The sequence below is a fragment of the Tinamus guttatus genome, unplaced genomic scaffold, assembly GCF_059628265.1.
Source record: "Tinamus guttatus ecotype Peru unplaced genomic scaffold, ASM5962826v1 Tinamus_guttatus_pri_ptg001087l, whole genome shotgun sequence".
In the NCBI taxonomy this organism is placed as follows: Eukaryota; Metazoa; Chordata; class Aves; order Tinamiformes; family Tinamidae; genus Tinamus; species Tinamus guttatus.
This window is the reverse complement of record NW_028289621.1, coordinates 1,873,227-1,890,027: the sequence shown is the minus strand read 5'-3', so window position 1 is coordinate 1,890,027 and position 16,801 is coordinate 1,873,227. Positions and strand designations below refer to the sequence as shown.

Below are 16,801 nucleotides of genomic sequence, written 5' to 3'. Positions count from 1 at the left end.
AACCCAGGAGGCTACGAAGGTTTCTCGGAGGGCTGGAACTGGCTCAAAGATCACGGCAATGCTCTCCGAGCTCAGGAATTGTTTCATGATTCTCTTCTTTAAAGGGATAATCCACAGGCTAGAGCCTAGCAAGGTTCAAAGAGCAGTGCACATTTCTGAGGAGAAAAAAAGTGAAGGGGGAAACCTCAGGTTCGTGGTGGGCAGAAGATTTTGCCACAAGAGTCACTGGCCCCATTTCCAGCCACAACCTCCACTAGCACCAGGCTGGGACGCGTTGGGAGCAAGCGGGGCGTCCTGGCAAGGGCTGCCCTGGGATGTCTGGGACACGATCCCCTCTCCTGAATCCAGGCCCCGAATCCAGGTCCCGGTGCAGGCGGTGGAGCCGAGGCTCTAACCTGAGGCAGCACCAATAAAGCTGGTCCAGAGCCCCAGAGTGCTGAATCCTGGGGGTTAATGAGCTCCAGGGCGTCCCTTGGAGCGCTGGAGTCTCCTCCGCGGGGCAGGTGACGTCCCCGGAGCGCTGCAGCCTCCCTGGGCATTGTGAGGGGGTCGCATGGTGCCCATGGGGCTTTGTGATGGGTGTCCCCATGGCGACCGTGTCCCTGGTGGGGACAGAGGTCCCCTCACCCCCTCCCTTCCCCCTCCCCCCCCCCCCCCCGGCTCCCTCAGTGTCACCTCCCTGGGGACAGGGCCCAGCCCGGGCATGGAGGGGGGGACGAGTGCCCGGGAGCACCACAGGGTGAGTGGGGGGGGGCTGGAGGGACCCACTGGGGCCACCCGAGGCTCCCCCGGCCTTGGGGACATGGCGGGGGGGGGACACTCATTCTGGCCCCTCAAATGGGGGCTGCTTGTGGCATCGCAGCCCCCGCTGACCGCAGCCCCCCGGTACCGCCCGGCCCTGCCCCAGGGCCCCCAACGCCGCCTCTCCGCTCGGCTTCTCTTGCAGGCGGCCGAGAGGAGCAGGACCCAGGGCACGGCGGGAGGCGCCGGGGGCAGGCGGGAGCCTCCGACCGCCCCGTGTCCCCCACGGCGCTCGCAGGGCAGGTTTCCAGCTGTAAACGCACCCGGGTCCCCCCCTCTGCCGCACTTAGCCCAGGCAGCGGCACCGGCACGCGTGTCCCGGGATGCGCTTGCAGGTGAAACGGCGGGAGCTGCGGGTCCACCCAAGCTACCCGCGCTGGGAACATCCCCTGCGGCTCCTGCCAGGGCCTGGGCACGAGCTGGGGCTGCAAGAGAAGCCGTCCAGCAAGGGAGAACCCAGCAGCATCTGCTTGACTCAAACCTGAGCCTCTCTAACCAGAACGCAGCAGCAAAAGCTTTGAGGACGGTGTCCCAGGGAAAACCTGGGGGGAATTTCCAAGAGGCCACCCCAAGAGGCGACGTCCAGTCTGTTTTTGGGATTGCAATGGCTCCAGATTTGGGACAGGGATGGGACAAGGAAGAGCAAAAGCCATTCCATGTCCCTCTGACGTCCCCTCAGCTGCCAGAGCAGGATTCCTGCAGCCAAGCCAAGGGACGCAGCGCGCCTGTGCATGGCGTACCGGTGCTCAGGCCTCAGTCCTCAGGATCGGGACAGGAAAAACCTAGGACACGGCGCAAGGGCACCAAGACATCTCCAAGCAGGCAGCAGCTTTCCAGCCTCTCCTGCTGTCCCCTGCGAGCTGGGCACATTGCTCGTGCACAGAGCCAGGGCAGGCTGGATTACAGGAAGCTGGGCGAGCGCCTGCCAACCTGCCCGGCAGCGCCGTGGCTGCAGGGCAACCTTGCCCAGGCTTTTGGAGAAACGTGCAGCGAGCTCAAGAGCAGGAAGCTTCCTGCTCCCAAAGACCCCTCGGTGCTGCTGCTCTGCAGGGGAGCCCTGCAGCCTCCCGAGCCGCGCGCGCCCCTCACCGTTATGCCCGTCCTGGCCGCCGAGGTTGCTCCCCGTGCAGAGTGCGGCTCTGATACCCCCGGAGAAGCCGGCACTTACGGAGCTGCGTGTGCTCAGGGCATCGCTGCTGATCCGGGGGCGGCAGCGCAGGGTCCTGGCGCGGCGGCTCCGCAGGACATGGCCCAGCAGCTGCATCCTGCAGCCAGCACCGCTGCCCGAGATGCGCAGGGCACCCCCGCGGGGCAGCACGGCGGGGTCCCCGCGAGGGACACGGTGGCACCGGCCGGCAATGCCCCAGGGCAGAGCGCAAAGGACGGGGAAACCAGGTCCCCTGCGCAAGGGCCGGTGCCGCAGGCTGCCGGCAGCCACAGGGCTTCAGCGGAGCCGGACAGGAGCGCCTGGGTCCATCTGCTGATGAAGAACTGGAAGCTGGTGGCCCCGTCAGGGAGAGGGAAAAAGAAAAAGGAAGAGAAAAAGAAAAAGAAGGTGACCATCGTGCCCCAGCTGGGCGGCTGGCCCCTGAGGATCCATCCCGACATCGCTGCGGAGCATCTCTCAGCGCTCTCCATAAAAACGGAGCCCCTGGAGGAGCTCAACATGAGCTCCCTGCGCCGCACCGGCCAGAGCCTGGCCCAGATCCGGAAAATCCACTGCTGGTGGAAGAAGAGCAAGGTCAAAGAAGAAGAGCAAAAGGGAAAACATTTCACGTTGACGCTGTCAGGACAACTTAACATCAAACACAGGCAGGTGAGTGCGAGGAAAGGGTTCGGACAAGCCCACATCTCTCTGCATGGGTCCTTTTGGTCTGTAACCTTCCCTCCCCCAGGGCCAGCAGCTGTGCCACAGTGTCACCCTCCAAGTGTCCCCTGCACCCTGGGGCCCCATGGCTGCTGCTGGCCGACTCCTGGGAGGTCTTTGCAGAGGGAAATGGAGCTGTCTTTACGTATCTCCCTTGCTGGTTTCAGCTCTTCTGCAGAAACTCGTTCCCTAACCTGTGGAAACCCGAGCTCACACGAGTGGAGCTCCTCAAGAACGTGAAGAGCAAGCAGGACCTCATGGAGCACCTGGTGGTCCACAGTGCCAGGAAGGAGTACAAGAAAGTGAAGAGAGTTGTGACATGGCGAAGATATGTGAGATTGGATCTCATAGAGGAGGAAGAAGAGGAAGACGAAGACGAAGAAAAGGAAAAAGAAAACGAAGAGGAAGACAGTTCTGAAGACATTGCAAGATCGGACGACTCGGTGATCTACGAGGACCCCCTGGACATCAAGCTGTGCAGCGACGGTTCAAAAACCGTTTGGGTGCCACGGAAGCAGCCCAAGAACATCTCGGTCCAGTCGATCTGGGCAAGACCCAGTTTCCTCAGCAGGGCACCCCGCAGGGCCAGCCGGCCCTCCAAGAAGCTCCTGGGCCTGGCGGTGCCCACGGGAGCCTTCGCCAGGGCCCTCTGCCCCTGGCCCCAGGTGAGGCGGGCACGCGGGGTCGGGGCTGCCCTCCCAACAGGCCAGGCCAGGGGCTGTGTGCGGGGACAGAGCTGCCCCACGTCACGTCCCCCCGGCCCGCAGCACCAGGCTGCCGCCCTCGGCCCTTTGCCCGCACTGTGGGCACCCGGGGGAGATGCCTGCTGCAGCCTCTGGACCAGCCCCGCGGCATCCCCAGCCCCGTGCTGGTTCCCCTTTATCCCGGGATGCCGCTGTCCCGAGTACGGCCCCACAGAGGGGTTTGTTTTTCTCCCTCCCGCTGCAGGGGGCCCATGCGGCAGAGCAGAGCTCGCCCTCATGCTCGTCGGAGGAGGACGATTCAGGTGCGTCTGCGGCGCCGCGGGGGCAGCAGCGGGGCTGGGAGCAGCCCCGAGCTCGGGGGTGCCCGGCCGGCCCCTCTCCCGGCTCTGGGGGTGGCTCTGGGACCAGCCGTGATCCCCTGGCATCGGCAGGGGCAGGGATGGAGCGGGGGCTCCCCGGTCTCCCTCGTTGCCACGTCTCTGTGACCCACGGCAGCAGCACCCCGGTGCTCCGGCCACGATGCCCCAGGGGAGCCCTTGGTGACGGGCAACAAGGGAACAACCCGCCCTTCGCCCACGCAGACCCTCACCCCGCTCCCTCCTCCGTCCCAGTTATCCTGAGCTCCCCGGCTTCCCAGCGGTGCCTCTCGGCTCTGGGGACGGCGCTGCGGGCTGCCTGCCAAGCCCTGTCCTGCGGCTGCCACCGGCGCCAGTGAGGGGACCGGCACCGGGACACACGCGCCCCACAGCCCTGAGGATGCGCAGAGAACAGCAGAGGGGACAAGGACAAGGCCGGAGACCCTCGGCGTGTCCCACGTCCTGCCTTGGCTCACGGCACAGGGGGACCCACCTGCTCAGGGGGCAGCCAGAGCGACGCTCCCTCCCGGGCGCTGCAGGAACATCGTCCCACCGGGCACCTTGTGGGGGGAAGAGCCAACAACGTTTGTTAATAAAGACATAAAACACCGATGGGTTCAAGTGTCGAGGGGCTTGGTACCACTGAGCACAACCCGCCCTGCCCCAGCGCGTCGGCTGCTCGGCCGCCCCTCTCCCCGTTTGTGCCCTCAGAAACCAGGGGGGACTGTGCGGAGGAGGCTAAAACCAGAGAAACCCCCTGAACACGAGAGGCCACCAGAAGTGTGTGACAAGAGAGGCCTTGGGGCGCTCCAGCCTGACCTGCTGGCGAGGTCCCGTCCACGCAGCTGCCCCTGTGCAGCTCTGCAGCCGTTCTGCAGTGGCTGCGCCCACCCAGGCTCTGCTCAGGGCGCTGGTTTCGCTGGTGCAGGTGGCAGCGTGGGGACGAGCGTGGCCCGAGGTGGCGCCCACAGTGGAGCTCTTGTCCCCCACAGCCCTGCGGGGCACCAGGAGCCGGGAGGGAAGCACTCCAGCAGCACGAGGAGGGCACATGTTTTTGCAAATACCTTGCCTTGGTAGCGGGGTCACAGTGACTTCTGCAAGGACAGTGCAGGGTTTTTTTTTGCTAGATAGGCCTGCAAAGGCTGAGGAAGCATTACCAGCTTCGTTTCCATGATGTGCTTTAAAAACCCATGGGGCTTTTTCTTGAAAATGCTTCCATTCTCTTTAAAGTTACAGCTTTCCCTTGCCAGACTGGTCAGCTCATGAAACAGGCCCAAGGGAACAGAGCCAGAGAAGATACCAGACCCGCTGCTCCGCTCTGCAGGCACCAAGGGTCAGCATGAAGCTGCCTGAGCAAGATTGAGACCAGAGCTGTTCCTACCAACAGCCCCTTTTTATTTGTGCACACTTATTTTGCCAAGAAAAGGAACACTGAAGAGCCTGGGGGCAAAGTCATTTGCTCTTGGTACCTTCCACAAGAGCCTCCCCTGAGCTCTGCAACCGCTCTGCCCAGTCGAGATAAGGATAGAGCTCCAGATGCTGGGGGCCCGCCGGATTCAGGAAGCGAGTTCTGCCTGGATCCAAGGCTTCTCTGATGCCAACAGGGTGTGAGGTGTCATTCCTAACAGCGTAACAGGCAGCAGGAGTCAGGGATTCGGAACAGAACGTTGCAGGTGCCAAAAGGATCCAAACAGCTCCTGCTCCGAGGCGGCCAGCGGGAAAGGGCCCAGGGGGATGACTTCTCTGCTTGGACAGCAAGCACTGGCAGGCCCAGAACTGCCTCTGGCTGCGTGGACAGAGATGCACAGGGAAGAGGAAGCTGCATCTCCTGAGCAGCCGCCTCTCAGCAGGGCCAAGGTGCGACGGGCCCAGGGCAGCACAACTGCTGCAGGGGCTGAAAAACCCTCAGGTTTGGGGCACGATGCAAACGCCAGGGTGACCTGCTGCACGTGGAACAAGGAGCCAGCAGAAACTGAAACATCCAGGGACCTCTTACACAGTCACCGTGAAGCAGTAAGGAGGAAGATGCCACAGGTGGTAGGAAAATACATTTATTGATGATGCAAAATTGCTAATTGCCTGAGCAATTTGTTCACAGCAGACAAACACTGCAACACTGACACACACATTCATTCAAGTGCTACAGGAAAGGTTTAGTTTCTATAAAATCTCTATTACTGAGGAATAAATGCCCTCAAAGCTTCATGATAAAGGTAGCTTTGATCTCATTAGGGTCCAGAGCGCTTTGGAGAAAATTCACACTTTCTCTAACAAACCCAAAGCACCCTTTTTCCTAAGCTTTCTTGAATGTTTTCCTTAAAAGTAACTCTCCTTGGGAGAGCACCTGAACTCATGGTTAAGTCTTCCTCACATCTGCCCTTTTTCTGTCTGAAAATCACCCAGACACAGAGGACTTGGCTCATATACCTGAGGGTTTTTCTTTTTTAACATCTGTCTATCCCAGATAAACACTGTACGTATATCACATGTACATAGAATCTAAATACACCCACTGAGCAGATCCACTACCCAGATGACCCCCACTGTAAAACTTTTGCTCAGCAGAGTCACCGAGCTCACGCTGTGAAGCACTATGTGTAAATAGTGTGCAGAAAATTCCAGGCAAAGATGGCAACTCTGTCCCATAAAGGGTCTAGAACTGCTTCTTCTAAGGCAGTATAGCACCATACTGTTTATCTGAGGTATAAGGAGGATACACAAGCCAGTAAACTGTAAACGAGAGTACTGATACCACTGATTCCCCATCATCATTACTTCTTGTCCACTGTTACTTCCATTGGAAAAGGCCTCAGGATCTTAGTCTGCCAAGCTATTAAAAATGTCAGAAATCTTCTAAAAAATATATATGCACGTTCTGTGTTAGGCAAATACATTTTATCGATACATACAAGAATTAATTAGCCTCAAGAAAACGTGCGCACTGAGATATCACAAGGAATCCTGAAGCCTAGTTTTCAGAGCAAAGTCAACACTGAGTTTTCTCATAACTTCTACGTGGCTCAACCCGCCCTGCTCCTTTTTAGCAGACCCATAATTTTCTTTCACGTACTTTGCAAAGGGCGTGAGCTGTGTCCTGGCAGGAGCGCCGTCCTTCCGAGCAAGCACCAGCTGCCCCCCGCACTGCGCGCACACAAAGCGCTCCGTGTCCAGGGACTTGGAATGGCGGCCAATCCTGAAAGGGAAAAACAAGGAAAACAGGGAAAAATAAGTGTCTCTGCATTTCAGTACGGAGCATTTGTGGGAACGGCTTTTCTCCTCTGCCAGACTAATTCAATCAGGCACCTAAACGATCTTTATATAACAGAAAACAGAATAGGAAACAGAGTGATCAAATCTATATTAAGACATTTCTCACCTAAAACTTTTTCCACTGCCTAATCCACATTTTAAAGGTCTGATCAAACATTTAGCTGTCCAACTTGAACTTAAACCTAAATTCAGATATCCATATTCATGCCCTTATTTTACATTTAGATTTTATGGAACAAAATCTGACAGCAGTGACTGAATCACAGGTCACCTAGCACAATGGTTCAGGGGTGCTAAGTGCACATTTGTTTGCAGATTTTACTTTTGAAATCTATGACCACTTTACTGATTACAACCTGATTCTACTTATTAATAGAGCAGCAGACCTAGCACTTGTACTAGCACCTAGTACATTCTACAGGGTTGAGCCAGAGCTGGCTAGGGCAGGTTCACACACTTACAACTGCAGGCACTGTCCTCTGCTGTTAAGTTTATAATAGGCTCAGTGTTCACTGCGAAATCACAGAAATATGATCCAAAAAAAATGCACTAAGTTTACTTAAGTGTTTCACAGATCATTAGTAGAGGGAGAATATGGGTTTGTGTCATTTGAGTGCTGCATGAAAGAGGAGAGTGGCCCTGCATCTTCTCCCCTGGGCCCTTAAAGCTGAGGCAAGTACTCTGGCATCTCACTGCTTGCTCACTGGAGGACAGTTCTTCCTGTCCTGGCCTCTGAATAGTCTGGAACTACTTGGAAACAAACACATGGAATCACATGGTGAGATTCTGCAGGCTCAAGCAAGGGGAAATGACAGTCCAGACAACTATCCCAGGCACTTCACAGTTTAAGAAGCTCTTAATTTCTAGCACATGAGACTGTCAAGTCAGAAAAGTTAATAGAAAACCCTACGTGAGATCACTCATCAAAGCATTACTCACGTGTTTTTGCACGAGACACACTCGTATGTGAACTTGTACTTGATCTCATAGGTATGGCATCGCGTCACCATCGGCAGCTCCGGATGAATCAGGGCTGACTTCTTGGCATAGAATCTCCAGAACCGCCCGTGTCCATCCCGAACACCGTTGATCAGCCAGGTGGCTGCATGGCAAATCTCATGAATTAGGGTGTCTCGAAGACGGTCTTGAGGTAAAACAAAAAACAACAACAAGAAACAGAGTCAGATGGATGTAGGGAGCTACAATCTCCCATTGTTAACTCACTGCTCTGATGTTATCCCACTGCCAGGTATGATCCCTATAGGACAGAGGCTTCCTATGGTAATACTGATCTATCCCAAGTCTTTAAAGACAGTGCTGTCTTCAATACGAAGAACACGAAGATAACTATAAGCAAAGGACAGCTAAGCTGTTTCACTCCCTTTTTAAAGCATTGCTTCACAAGAAATGTTAGGTGTGATCCCTTCAGGAACCTGGCAATATCCATAAATGTGAGAAATAAGATTTTGTCCAAATGGTGCTTTTGTGTAACTATCAAACTGCTACAAAATGTCAAGACACTGTATCTGGGAAGGAAAAAAAAAAAAACCCAAAACTGTAAACTGTTTTTAACCTGCAGGGCACACAGACAGAAATTAGCACCTCACATTTTTCAAAATGTAACCCATACAGACAATCCAAAGACTGCATATATTTTCTATTCCACAGCTAATAAAAGCTGCAAATGCTATTATTATCCCTAAACTGATAACAAAAAGGAGGGAGAAAAATGAAACTTCAGAGAAGGCTTACTACCTTGCCTTTAGCAGTAATCAATGGCAGATGAACAGGGAATTGTATGACAGCAGGGAACAAATATTGCAGTGGTTCTTTTAACTGCTCTCCCAGCTTCTAAAAATAAATGACTCAAGTTTCTGAGCCAGAGATGGTATCTTTGTATGTAGCAATCCTCTACAGGTTTTCTATTGCATTTGAACCCTATAACTTTTCCAGGGATCACAGCATCCCGCAGTCTGGGATTCCACAGTTTAATAACATTCTGCATTAGTCACATCTCCATGCTTTGACCTTAGTTTCATTTACTGCATTGGTGTTTTCACACTTGGTGAACTCATCAAGCCTCTTAGTAGCACACACTCTTATAACCCTCTACCTATGCATTATTTACTGTTGACTTATTTATTCAAGGTGGCAGGAAATTGCAGAGCAGGGGCTTTTGCACAGAGAGATCAACATATCTTTCCCTTCACTTACCTGCAGAGTCGCAGACTTTCTCAGACAGTTCTATCCGAGCATAACGCTGCACTTCAGGACTTTTTGTCTGCCCAGTTACACAATATCCTGCTGTTTTTCTCATTTTCTTATTCCAGTTTATTTCCATGTTCTCTGGTAACTGAGAAACAAAACAGTGCATGTGATCTGCCCTCTCCTATCTCCCATATCTTCCTCAGGCATACCACAAAACTTTCTTTTCCAAGTACATTTCTTCACTGCTAGTTGTCTGAAAAGTCATTTGAAAGAAAACACCTCACTGCGCTGGAGGTGGTTCCTTAGGATTAAATAGCTCAATTAAAAAAAAAAAAAAAAAAAGAAAGAAAAAAAGAAATTTTAGCTTACACAATAGACTGTGATCATAAATTCTACAGCTTAATTTACCTGTCAAATGTAATCACCTCTTCATTGTTCTGAACCTGCAGCTTGTCATTTTAACCTCACATACCCTCATTCTCATCTGTGAAAAGGTGAATAATCACTGCCTGTTTATCCTCTGCACTGTTCCTGGTTTTATAAGCCTTCATCATCTCTCTCTTGGTTAGCTTTTTTGTTGTTGTTCCTACCAGCTTTTGTTAAGTTTTAGTTAGTTGTTTTTAAATTATTATTTAAATTTAAATAAACTGTTTAAGGTAGTTAAATGAGCTCAAGGAAATGGTTGAACAGTGAAGTGCCAGGGAAAGCACAGGAAAAGGACTGGCACAATGGAGAGCAGTAGCTTTCATTTTCAGCAGCAATAAGCCCTTTCAGCTCCAGTTCATGTGAAACCGTGGCCTCTGCCTCTCCTTGGTCAGCTCAGTGTTATCTTCTCAGATGCAGAGCTGAACTTTTCAGTTTGAAGCACAATTTATTATCAGTCGCCTCTTCAGAAATGAAACCGACCCAAAGGCTTTTCTGAACACCACCTGAATTGTTCACTTAAGGAGTGGATGCCCTCACAGCTGGGAAATTTGTCTCCAAACTAGAAAACCTCAGCATCACAGTGGCAACAAATCCCCTTTGAAGAAAATAGTTTGACCTAATGTAAACATAAGCCCAACTCTACCAACTGAAGAGAAGAAAGAGCAATTGCATCAAAAGGCAAGGAGCAACACTCTAATCAGCATTTTATCACTGCTGAAACGTGATTTTTTTTTTTTTTTTGAAAGCCAACCTTCCGCTCAAAGATGGTGTTGTTATAGAGACGATAGAGCTTCTGTGTCAGGTCCTCTTTATTCTTTTTGAAATATTTCACATATTGGGATGCTGGGTTTGAGAGATCTTGCAAGAAACAGCCAGGCACTGAGCACGAATTACACCTGCGAGAGACAGCATTAAAACAAAAATAAAATAAAAAATAAGTTTAACAGATTAAGTTCAGAATAACAAAGGTCACTTTGTAGCCACTGAATTTCTCAGGAATGCTTCCACAATTACACCAGAAGTTGATCAATATATTAACTGTCCTAACATCACCACCCATGATGAACACATATTTTCAGAGACATGACCACAGATGGGAATCACAAGCAAAACTATTCGTTCAGGAGAAGCAGATTCCACTTCAATATTTTCCCTGTCATACTTGAGTCTAAAGCTTTAAATACACATTCTACTTAATTTACAATTGATCAGTAGCAAAAGTTTCCAAGTAAAAGGCAAATCTGAATGCCATCCTTGACAAAAGGCTTCTCAGCATCTCTTCTTCCATCTCGTAACCCTCCTGGAACACAGTGTAGGTGGAGAAACACTTACTTTTCCTTTGTCTGTGTTGACGGCGTGCAACTGCTTGATTCACTGCCAGAACTTCTCACAGAAGATGTTATCCTGGAAGGTGTTTCCTTAAGTAAAATGGAGTTTGACTTTGGCTTCTTGTCTTCCTCCCCTTTTGAGGGCTGAGCACCTTCACAGGAAGGCTTACGGCTTTCTAGCTCAACAGAAAAGTCAAAATGTTACACACTGTCCAAGAATCAGGAGCACACACATCAACAACCAGCGAGCTAGGAAACAAGTCACACATTCTGTCTCAGTGTGCACACTCCTCCTATGGCTCTGTTCATACTTGGACACAATTGATAAAAATGATCACTTGCCAGATGATTTAAAATCTCCGCTCATTTGGAGTGTCCCTCCAAAATTTCACATATTTGGCTAGGGCAAAAGGGAAGGGAAAGCATTTGTGACTTCTCTCAGCTTTTTTTTTTTTTCCTGTGACATTTCACCAGTTCGAAATGCACCATTGGGACATGAAGAGCAGTAATGTGCAGATATTATTTGAAAGAGAACAATAAAATTCAAACTTTAATTATGCACCTGAAGTCATGTTGTTTGTTCTTAAAAAAAAAATACTCTACTACATTACAACATAAGCAGGTTATTGCAATGACTTGAACACCCTTATCAGGAGCTAGCCTCACTAACAGTATTACACAGACTCTATAATCTTTGCAACCTCTACCTTTAACCCAACAAAAACAGACAAACAACTTGTGAGGGGAATAGGGGGAAGTAAATAAGCTACAGTGGTTACAGAACCTGCCTCTTCCAGTTCAGACAAGAACTGCCATGCTGACCCAGACCTTTGGTCCAAGTTCATTAAAGAGAAAGGTTTAGGAAATTGCATAGAAGAAAGATATGGGATATGTTTTCCATAGTTTTTCTTTCTTTCAGCTGCCTATTTTCACAGATCACATCCAGATTGTTTAAACTGGCCCTGACAGAAATTATTCACTACTTCAAAGTTTACAGTTTTAGCAGCTATTCTCTCTGTTGGCTCTTCTACAATATCTCAAACCCCCAAAATACAGATCTGCTCTTTGCCAGGACATCTTTCTGTGCTGTCACCAGTCTCTTCCACACTCTTCTGTAAGTCTCCTCATCTTGAATTAATACTTGAGGATGGCAACATATGTTTAACCTTCTAAAGAGATTTGTTTTTACCTGCCCTTACTCAGCTATAGGCCTTTTCCAGCAAGTCTTTTCCCTCTTTGCAGTCTTTCAGTTGGAGCTCTCTTCAGTTTGTCAAAGAAGAGAAGCTAGTGTTTTATTTAAAATCTCACTGTAAACTGAATTTAAATTACAAATCCACATAAACACGAAATTAATAGCACCCAGACACTTCAAAATTTCAGCATTACCAAAATGACAACTTCATGTTCACTACTATCATATGTTAAAAAATGACATCATTGAAAACTATCAATTTAGCTTTGTCTTCAGAACAATTTAAAAAAATAAAGCTAGAGAAAAGCTTGGCAATTGTAAGAAATATGAAAACAAATGGCAAAGAAAAGCTCAAGTCTTGATATGGCAAGGCTGGTAGAATCACTTTGAGTGCTCAGAGGAACAATTTCTGCTAACATCAAACAGAAGAGACAGGCTGGGTTGTGCTTCATGCCACACACGTGAACAGAACTCGGCAGGTAGTACCAACGTTGCTCCTAAAAGGTAACCCTGAGGCTAGCTTTGATTTCTTACCTATTGTACTTGGCTGGTTCACAGTTTTACTTGTGCTTAAGAGAGGTTTCCGGGACACACTTTGTTTCCTTATCCGTTCTATTAAGGATTCAAATTCACTGCCGGAGCTATCTGATTCTAGCTCTGTACTTTGTCGGACTGCTAAGGCTGGCGTTTTATCTTCTGTTCTCTCCTTTCCACAGGCTCTTTCTTTCTCTCCAACGAGCAAATCTGGACTATACCTGGAAATTAACTCTTTCTGATTTTGTGGAGGAGGGAGTCTCATGCATCTCTCCCTCAAGCCTTTCCCTCCCTGTTTTTGGCAATCATGCCATAAACTGTCTACTGTGATAGAATCTTCATCATCACTGAAAGCATCTAAATTCAGCAATTCTTGGGAACAAACATTTTCTTTTCCAGAACTCGATGACTTCTTTGGGGTCTGAAGATCCTTCCGTGCTGCAATTCAAAAGAAGCGGCTTAAAGTTTTGGTAAATTCTCCTAGAAGATGTGTCTTTTCTTAAAACAAATATCTTCCTTGAAAATCAGGAAAAGGAGAAAATGAGAGAAAGGCATCCTGCTATTTGCTTTATTGTGCCAGTCTTACCTAAACTACTTTAGTAAATGTAATTTACTAACTAAAGTACTCTGTGGTTACTGTAAAAATAAACAGTGTTTACATTACATCAGCCTTTTGGCCTAGCATCTGAAGGAACAAAACCCAAAAACCCAAAAAACTGGGAATAGCTAGCTAGCACTCGCAAAAACTTAATTCTTGGCAACAAAAGCTATAAATATATACACATACTATATATATGTATATATACACACACACGTATAACAATGTTTAATATTCAAAGAAATAAGCAGCAAGTTTGTACTAGAAAAGAAAAGTAGTTTCAGACAAGCTGGCCTAACCAAAACACACGTCAAATTGATTTTTAGTGTCAGAAGCAGCCAAACATGTTTGCTAATTCAAACTCAGGATACACAGAGAAGGTGGACAAAGGCATGTCACTACTTTGAGCCCTCAACTGTACAGGAAACATTACAGAAGGATGGAGATCTAAGAAAGAATGAGGGTAACAGAGGACTGATGGCAAAGAAGGGCCAATATGACCTGATTAAATAAGTTCCCCTCCAAATTTGTGGTTTTTCCACCTAGTAAAATTCCTGCTCCATATTTGTTGTTAGATGATTACTTGCCACTCTTAGTTGCGCTGTTTCTCTTTTTAAGGTCCAAGAAGTAGTCATCCGAGTCATCGATGAAGTCCTTCAAACTGTAAAACAAGCAATAATATGAAATGCCAGTGGGCATGAGCAGGAAAATAGCAGGGTAAGTTTGACTTGCTAAAGCAAGCAAACCATCTATTATATGTTTAGGAGCTGCTCACAACAGATGTTACCAATTACTTCTGTTGACAGGTATTTTCCTAATTTAAATTTGAATTGAAGACTCAACTCCACCTTGTCATAGGACGCTATGAAAGTTCACAGGTCTAACAGGATAACTTGTCAGTATTCATATTTGAGAGGCGGACAACAATTTTTCCAGTAAATGCAGATAAGGAATCCTGAAGATGAGATTTAGAAAACTCTACCAGAAAAACTCATGTTGCTGTACAACAGAAACAACAACAAACTGCTTTGAACATGAACTTGTGTGAATCTTACAGTATTTTAAAGAATATTTTATTGTTTATTCTCAACTATTGTAAACTATACCAATACTTCTCCAGCAAGATTACAGAACAGGAGTCTAATCCATTAGATAGCAATTTTTCCTACAGCAAGGTGAACACATAATGCCTCTTCCCACGCTGAGACCATCAGCATCATCTCTGCTTCTGCTGCTATGTTATAAATGTCTAATGCTGACAAAATTGGTCAAGAGCAAGTTTGAACTGTGTAAAACTGCATAATCTAATAAATCCTGCATTTAAATGGGTGAAAGCTGAAAGGTTGATTTTTCACAAGCTACACTGCCTTCTGAAACAGCAATAAAGCACATATGCTTCCAAGTGGTCTATTTTACATGTGACCTGAACACATAGAATTAACACAGACCAGTTCTGTCTGTATTCACTTCTACATTCTCCTCAGCCTATGACTCACTAAGTTTTTTTGTTTGTTTGTTTGAAATATACCCAGAGTATTAAGAGCTAACACAGAAAACATATAGGAATACCAGAAAGTCATTTAGTGCAGCACCAACCTTGCATCCTGTTTTTTGGAAACTGGACGTGCCACGGATTTGGGAGTTTTCATTTTAACCAAAACTGTAACAACAAGAGATTTACCAAGAACAATACTTCAGTGGTTAAGTTATGCATTTTTAAAGAGAAAAGCTTATAACTAGTACAAAACCTAGTACAAACACAAGCTATTACTTACACATTTCAAATTCATCATCGCTGCTTGAAGAAAAGTGCAGAGTAAGGCTGGAAAGCAAAACGTAGAATAGCATCAAGAACATTACGTGAACAGGACACAGATCCTCATCTCCTCTGGTGTGAAACACCTGTGCATGGTGAGAACCAGCCATACTAGAAAATAGTCTCAAACAGCCTAAACTGTCTCAATTTTTAAAAACAGAAATATTAAAACTTGTCTAGTAGAATGTATAATGTGAATACACAGTCCACCTTCAAGAAGGAATTTATTGCTGCCAGAATCTGAAAGACTGAGCTATTTGAAGACACTAACTTAGGGCATTATGCTGATTTAAGTTCAAATTGGCTGTCAAAAGTGACAGAAACTTTGTTTCTCATTTCACATATGATATATAATCAGGTGGAGAATACTGAGTTGAATTAAGACTGGAATCTAGAAACATGCAACACTGAGAAACAAGCTGTGTTTAAGTGTAATGTGCTTAAGTATGATCGTCATGAACATCTTTATTGAAGCTACTGCTTCCCTCTAGACATGTTAAAATGCAGAACTGATGCGACACCACCTGGACTGCAATTTCCAACTAAACATAGAGGCAAGCCACAGTATTCTGTTTTACCTGGTATGTTCACCATTTTCTGACCAAACATTAGCACCTTGAAAAAAAAATATACTATGCAATAGCTTAAGAACATGAGGACACCTCTTTTAAGTTACCTTAAAATTAGTTGCACCTTAGATATTAGCATGTTTCCCGACGAACCTTTATCAGTCTTTCATAAGCTGGGGATGCAATCTCGCATGTTTGCATTGATAACCAATAGTTGCAATTAATGATAATTATCCGGTAGTATATGAAAGGTTGTTATAGCAAGAGGAGGGGAAGGCGGATGGGGTTTGTTCTGGTTGACCCGCGCCTCATCAGCCCCCGGGTACCGACCCACCCCGCAGCGGGCCCGCACTTCCCCCTTGGAGCGGAGCGAGGTAAAGACGAGCGCGGAGCCCTGGGGCCTGGGCAGAGGCCTCACCCGCCGCCGCGCCGCTCCGCCGCGCTCCTGCGGCCGCAGGAGAAGGAAGAGGCGGGCGAGGAGCCGCTGCCGGAGGAGCCGCTGCCGGAGGAGCCCCGCGGCCGGGCGCGCCAGGCCCGCGGCCGCGCCGGGGCGGAGAGCGGCGGCGCCATCGCGCCCGCCTCCATGGCACCCTCAAAGCGCCCGCGCCGCCGCGCCACTTCCGGCCGGTGCCCCGCGCCTGCGCACTGCGTCCCTCGCGCGCCCCCCCTCGGCGGTATTTACGGCGCACGCGCGCTCCGCGGCCGTATTGACGGCCAGAAAGCGACAGGCAAAACTGGACTCCCAATTTAATAGCAGATTCCAGAGTTTGCGACCACAGTCCGAGACCGTAAAAAGGAAGCTGAAAAATTCCCCAGCGATATCGGAACAACCGTTATAAACAGGACAGGGTATAAATGTGCAAGTTGAGAATTACAACCAAAGTTTCTTACTTGTGTTTTTAGGCAGTGATTAAACTCTACCAGAAACCAAGGCATTGACACTAGGTATTTGTCAGTTGGGCACATTCAAGCATCAAGTGAGATCTAGATGAGAGGTGCACTGAAAAGCAGCAGTTCACAGAAACAGGAGTCTCTAGTTCAGTACCAGCAGGAGGCAAGTTGTTACCTGTTACCCATCAGCAACAGCTGTAGCACAGTTAGTAAAATCGACACTCCTTTTAAAATTGCAGTC

The 16,801-nt window shown here is 48.6% G+C and overlaps 1 protein-coding gene across 1 annotated transcript; it reads right to left on the bottom strand.

Annotated features, from left to right (window-relative positions):
- Window positions 1-6,643: 6,643 nt before the first annotated feature.
- On the bottom strand, window positions 6,644-15,183 carry GCNA (germ cell nuclear acidic peptidase). Its single transcript, XM_088538456.1, has 9 exons — window positions 15,060-15,183; window positions 14,881-14,944; window positions 13,872-13,945; window positions 12,687-13,124; window positions 10,965-11,136; window positions 10,384-10,528; window positions 9,213-9,351; window positions 7,938-8,142; window positions 6,644-6,921 (listed from the first exon to the last, which is right to left on the bottom strand). Exons 1-9 carry the CDS (start codon window positions 15,139-15,141, stop codon window positions 6,678-6,680), a joined length of 1,563 nt encoding a protein of 520 aa, XP_088394582.1. The 5' UTR covers window positions 15,142-15,183; the 3' UTR covers window positions 6,644-6,677.
- Between the last annotated feature and the right edge of the window lie 1,618 nt (window positions 15,184-16,801).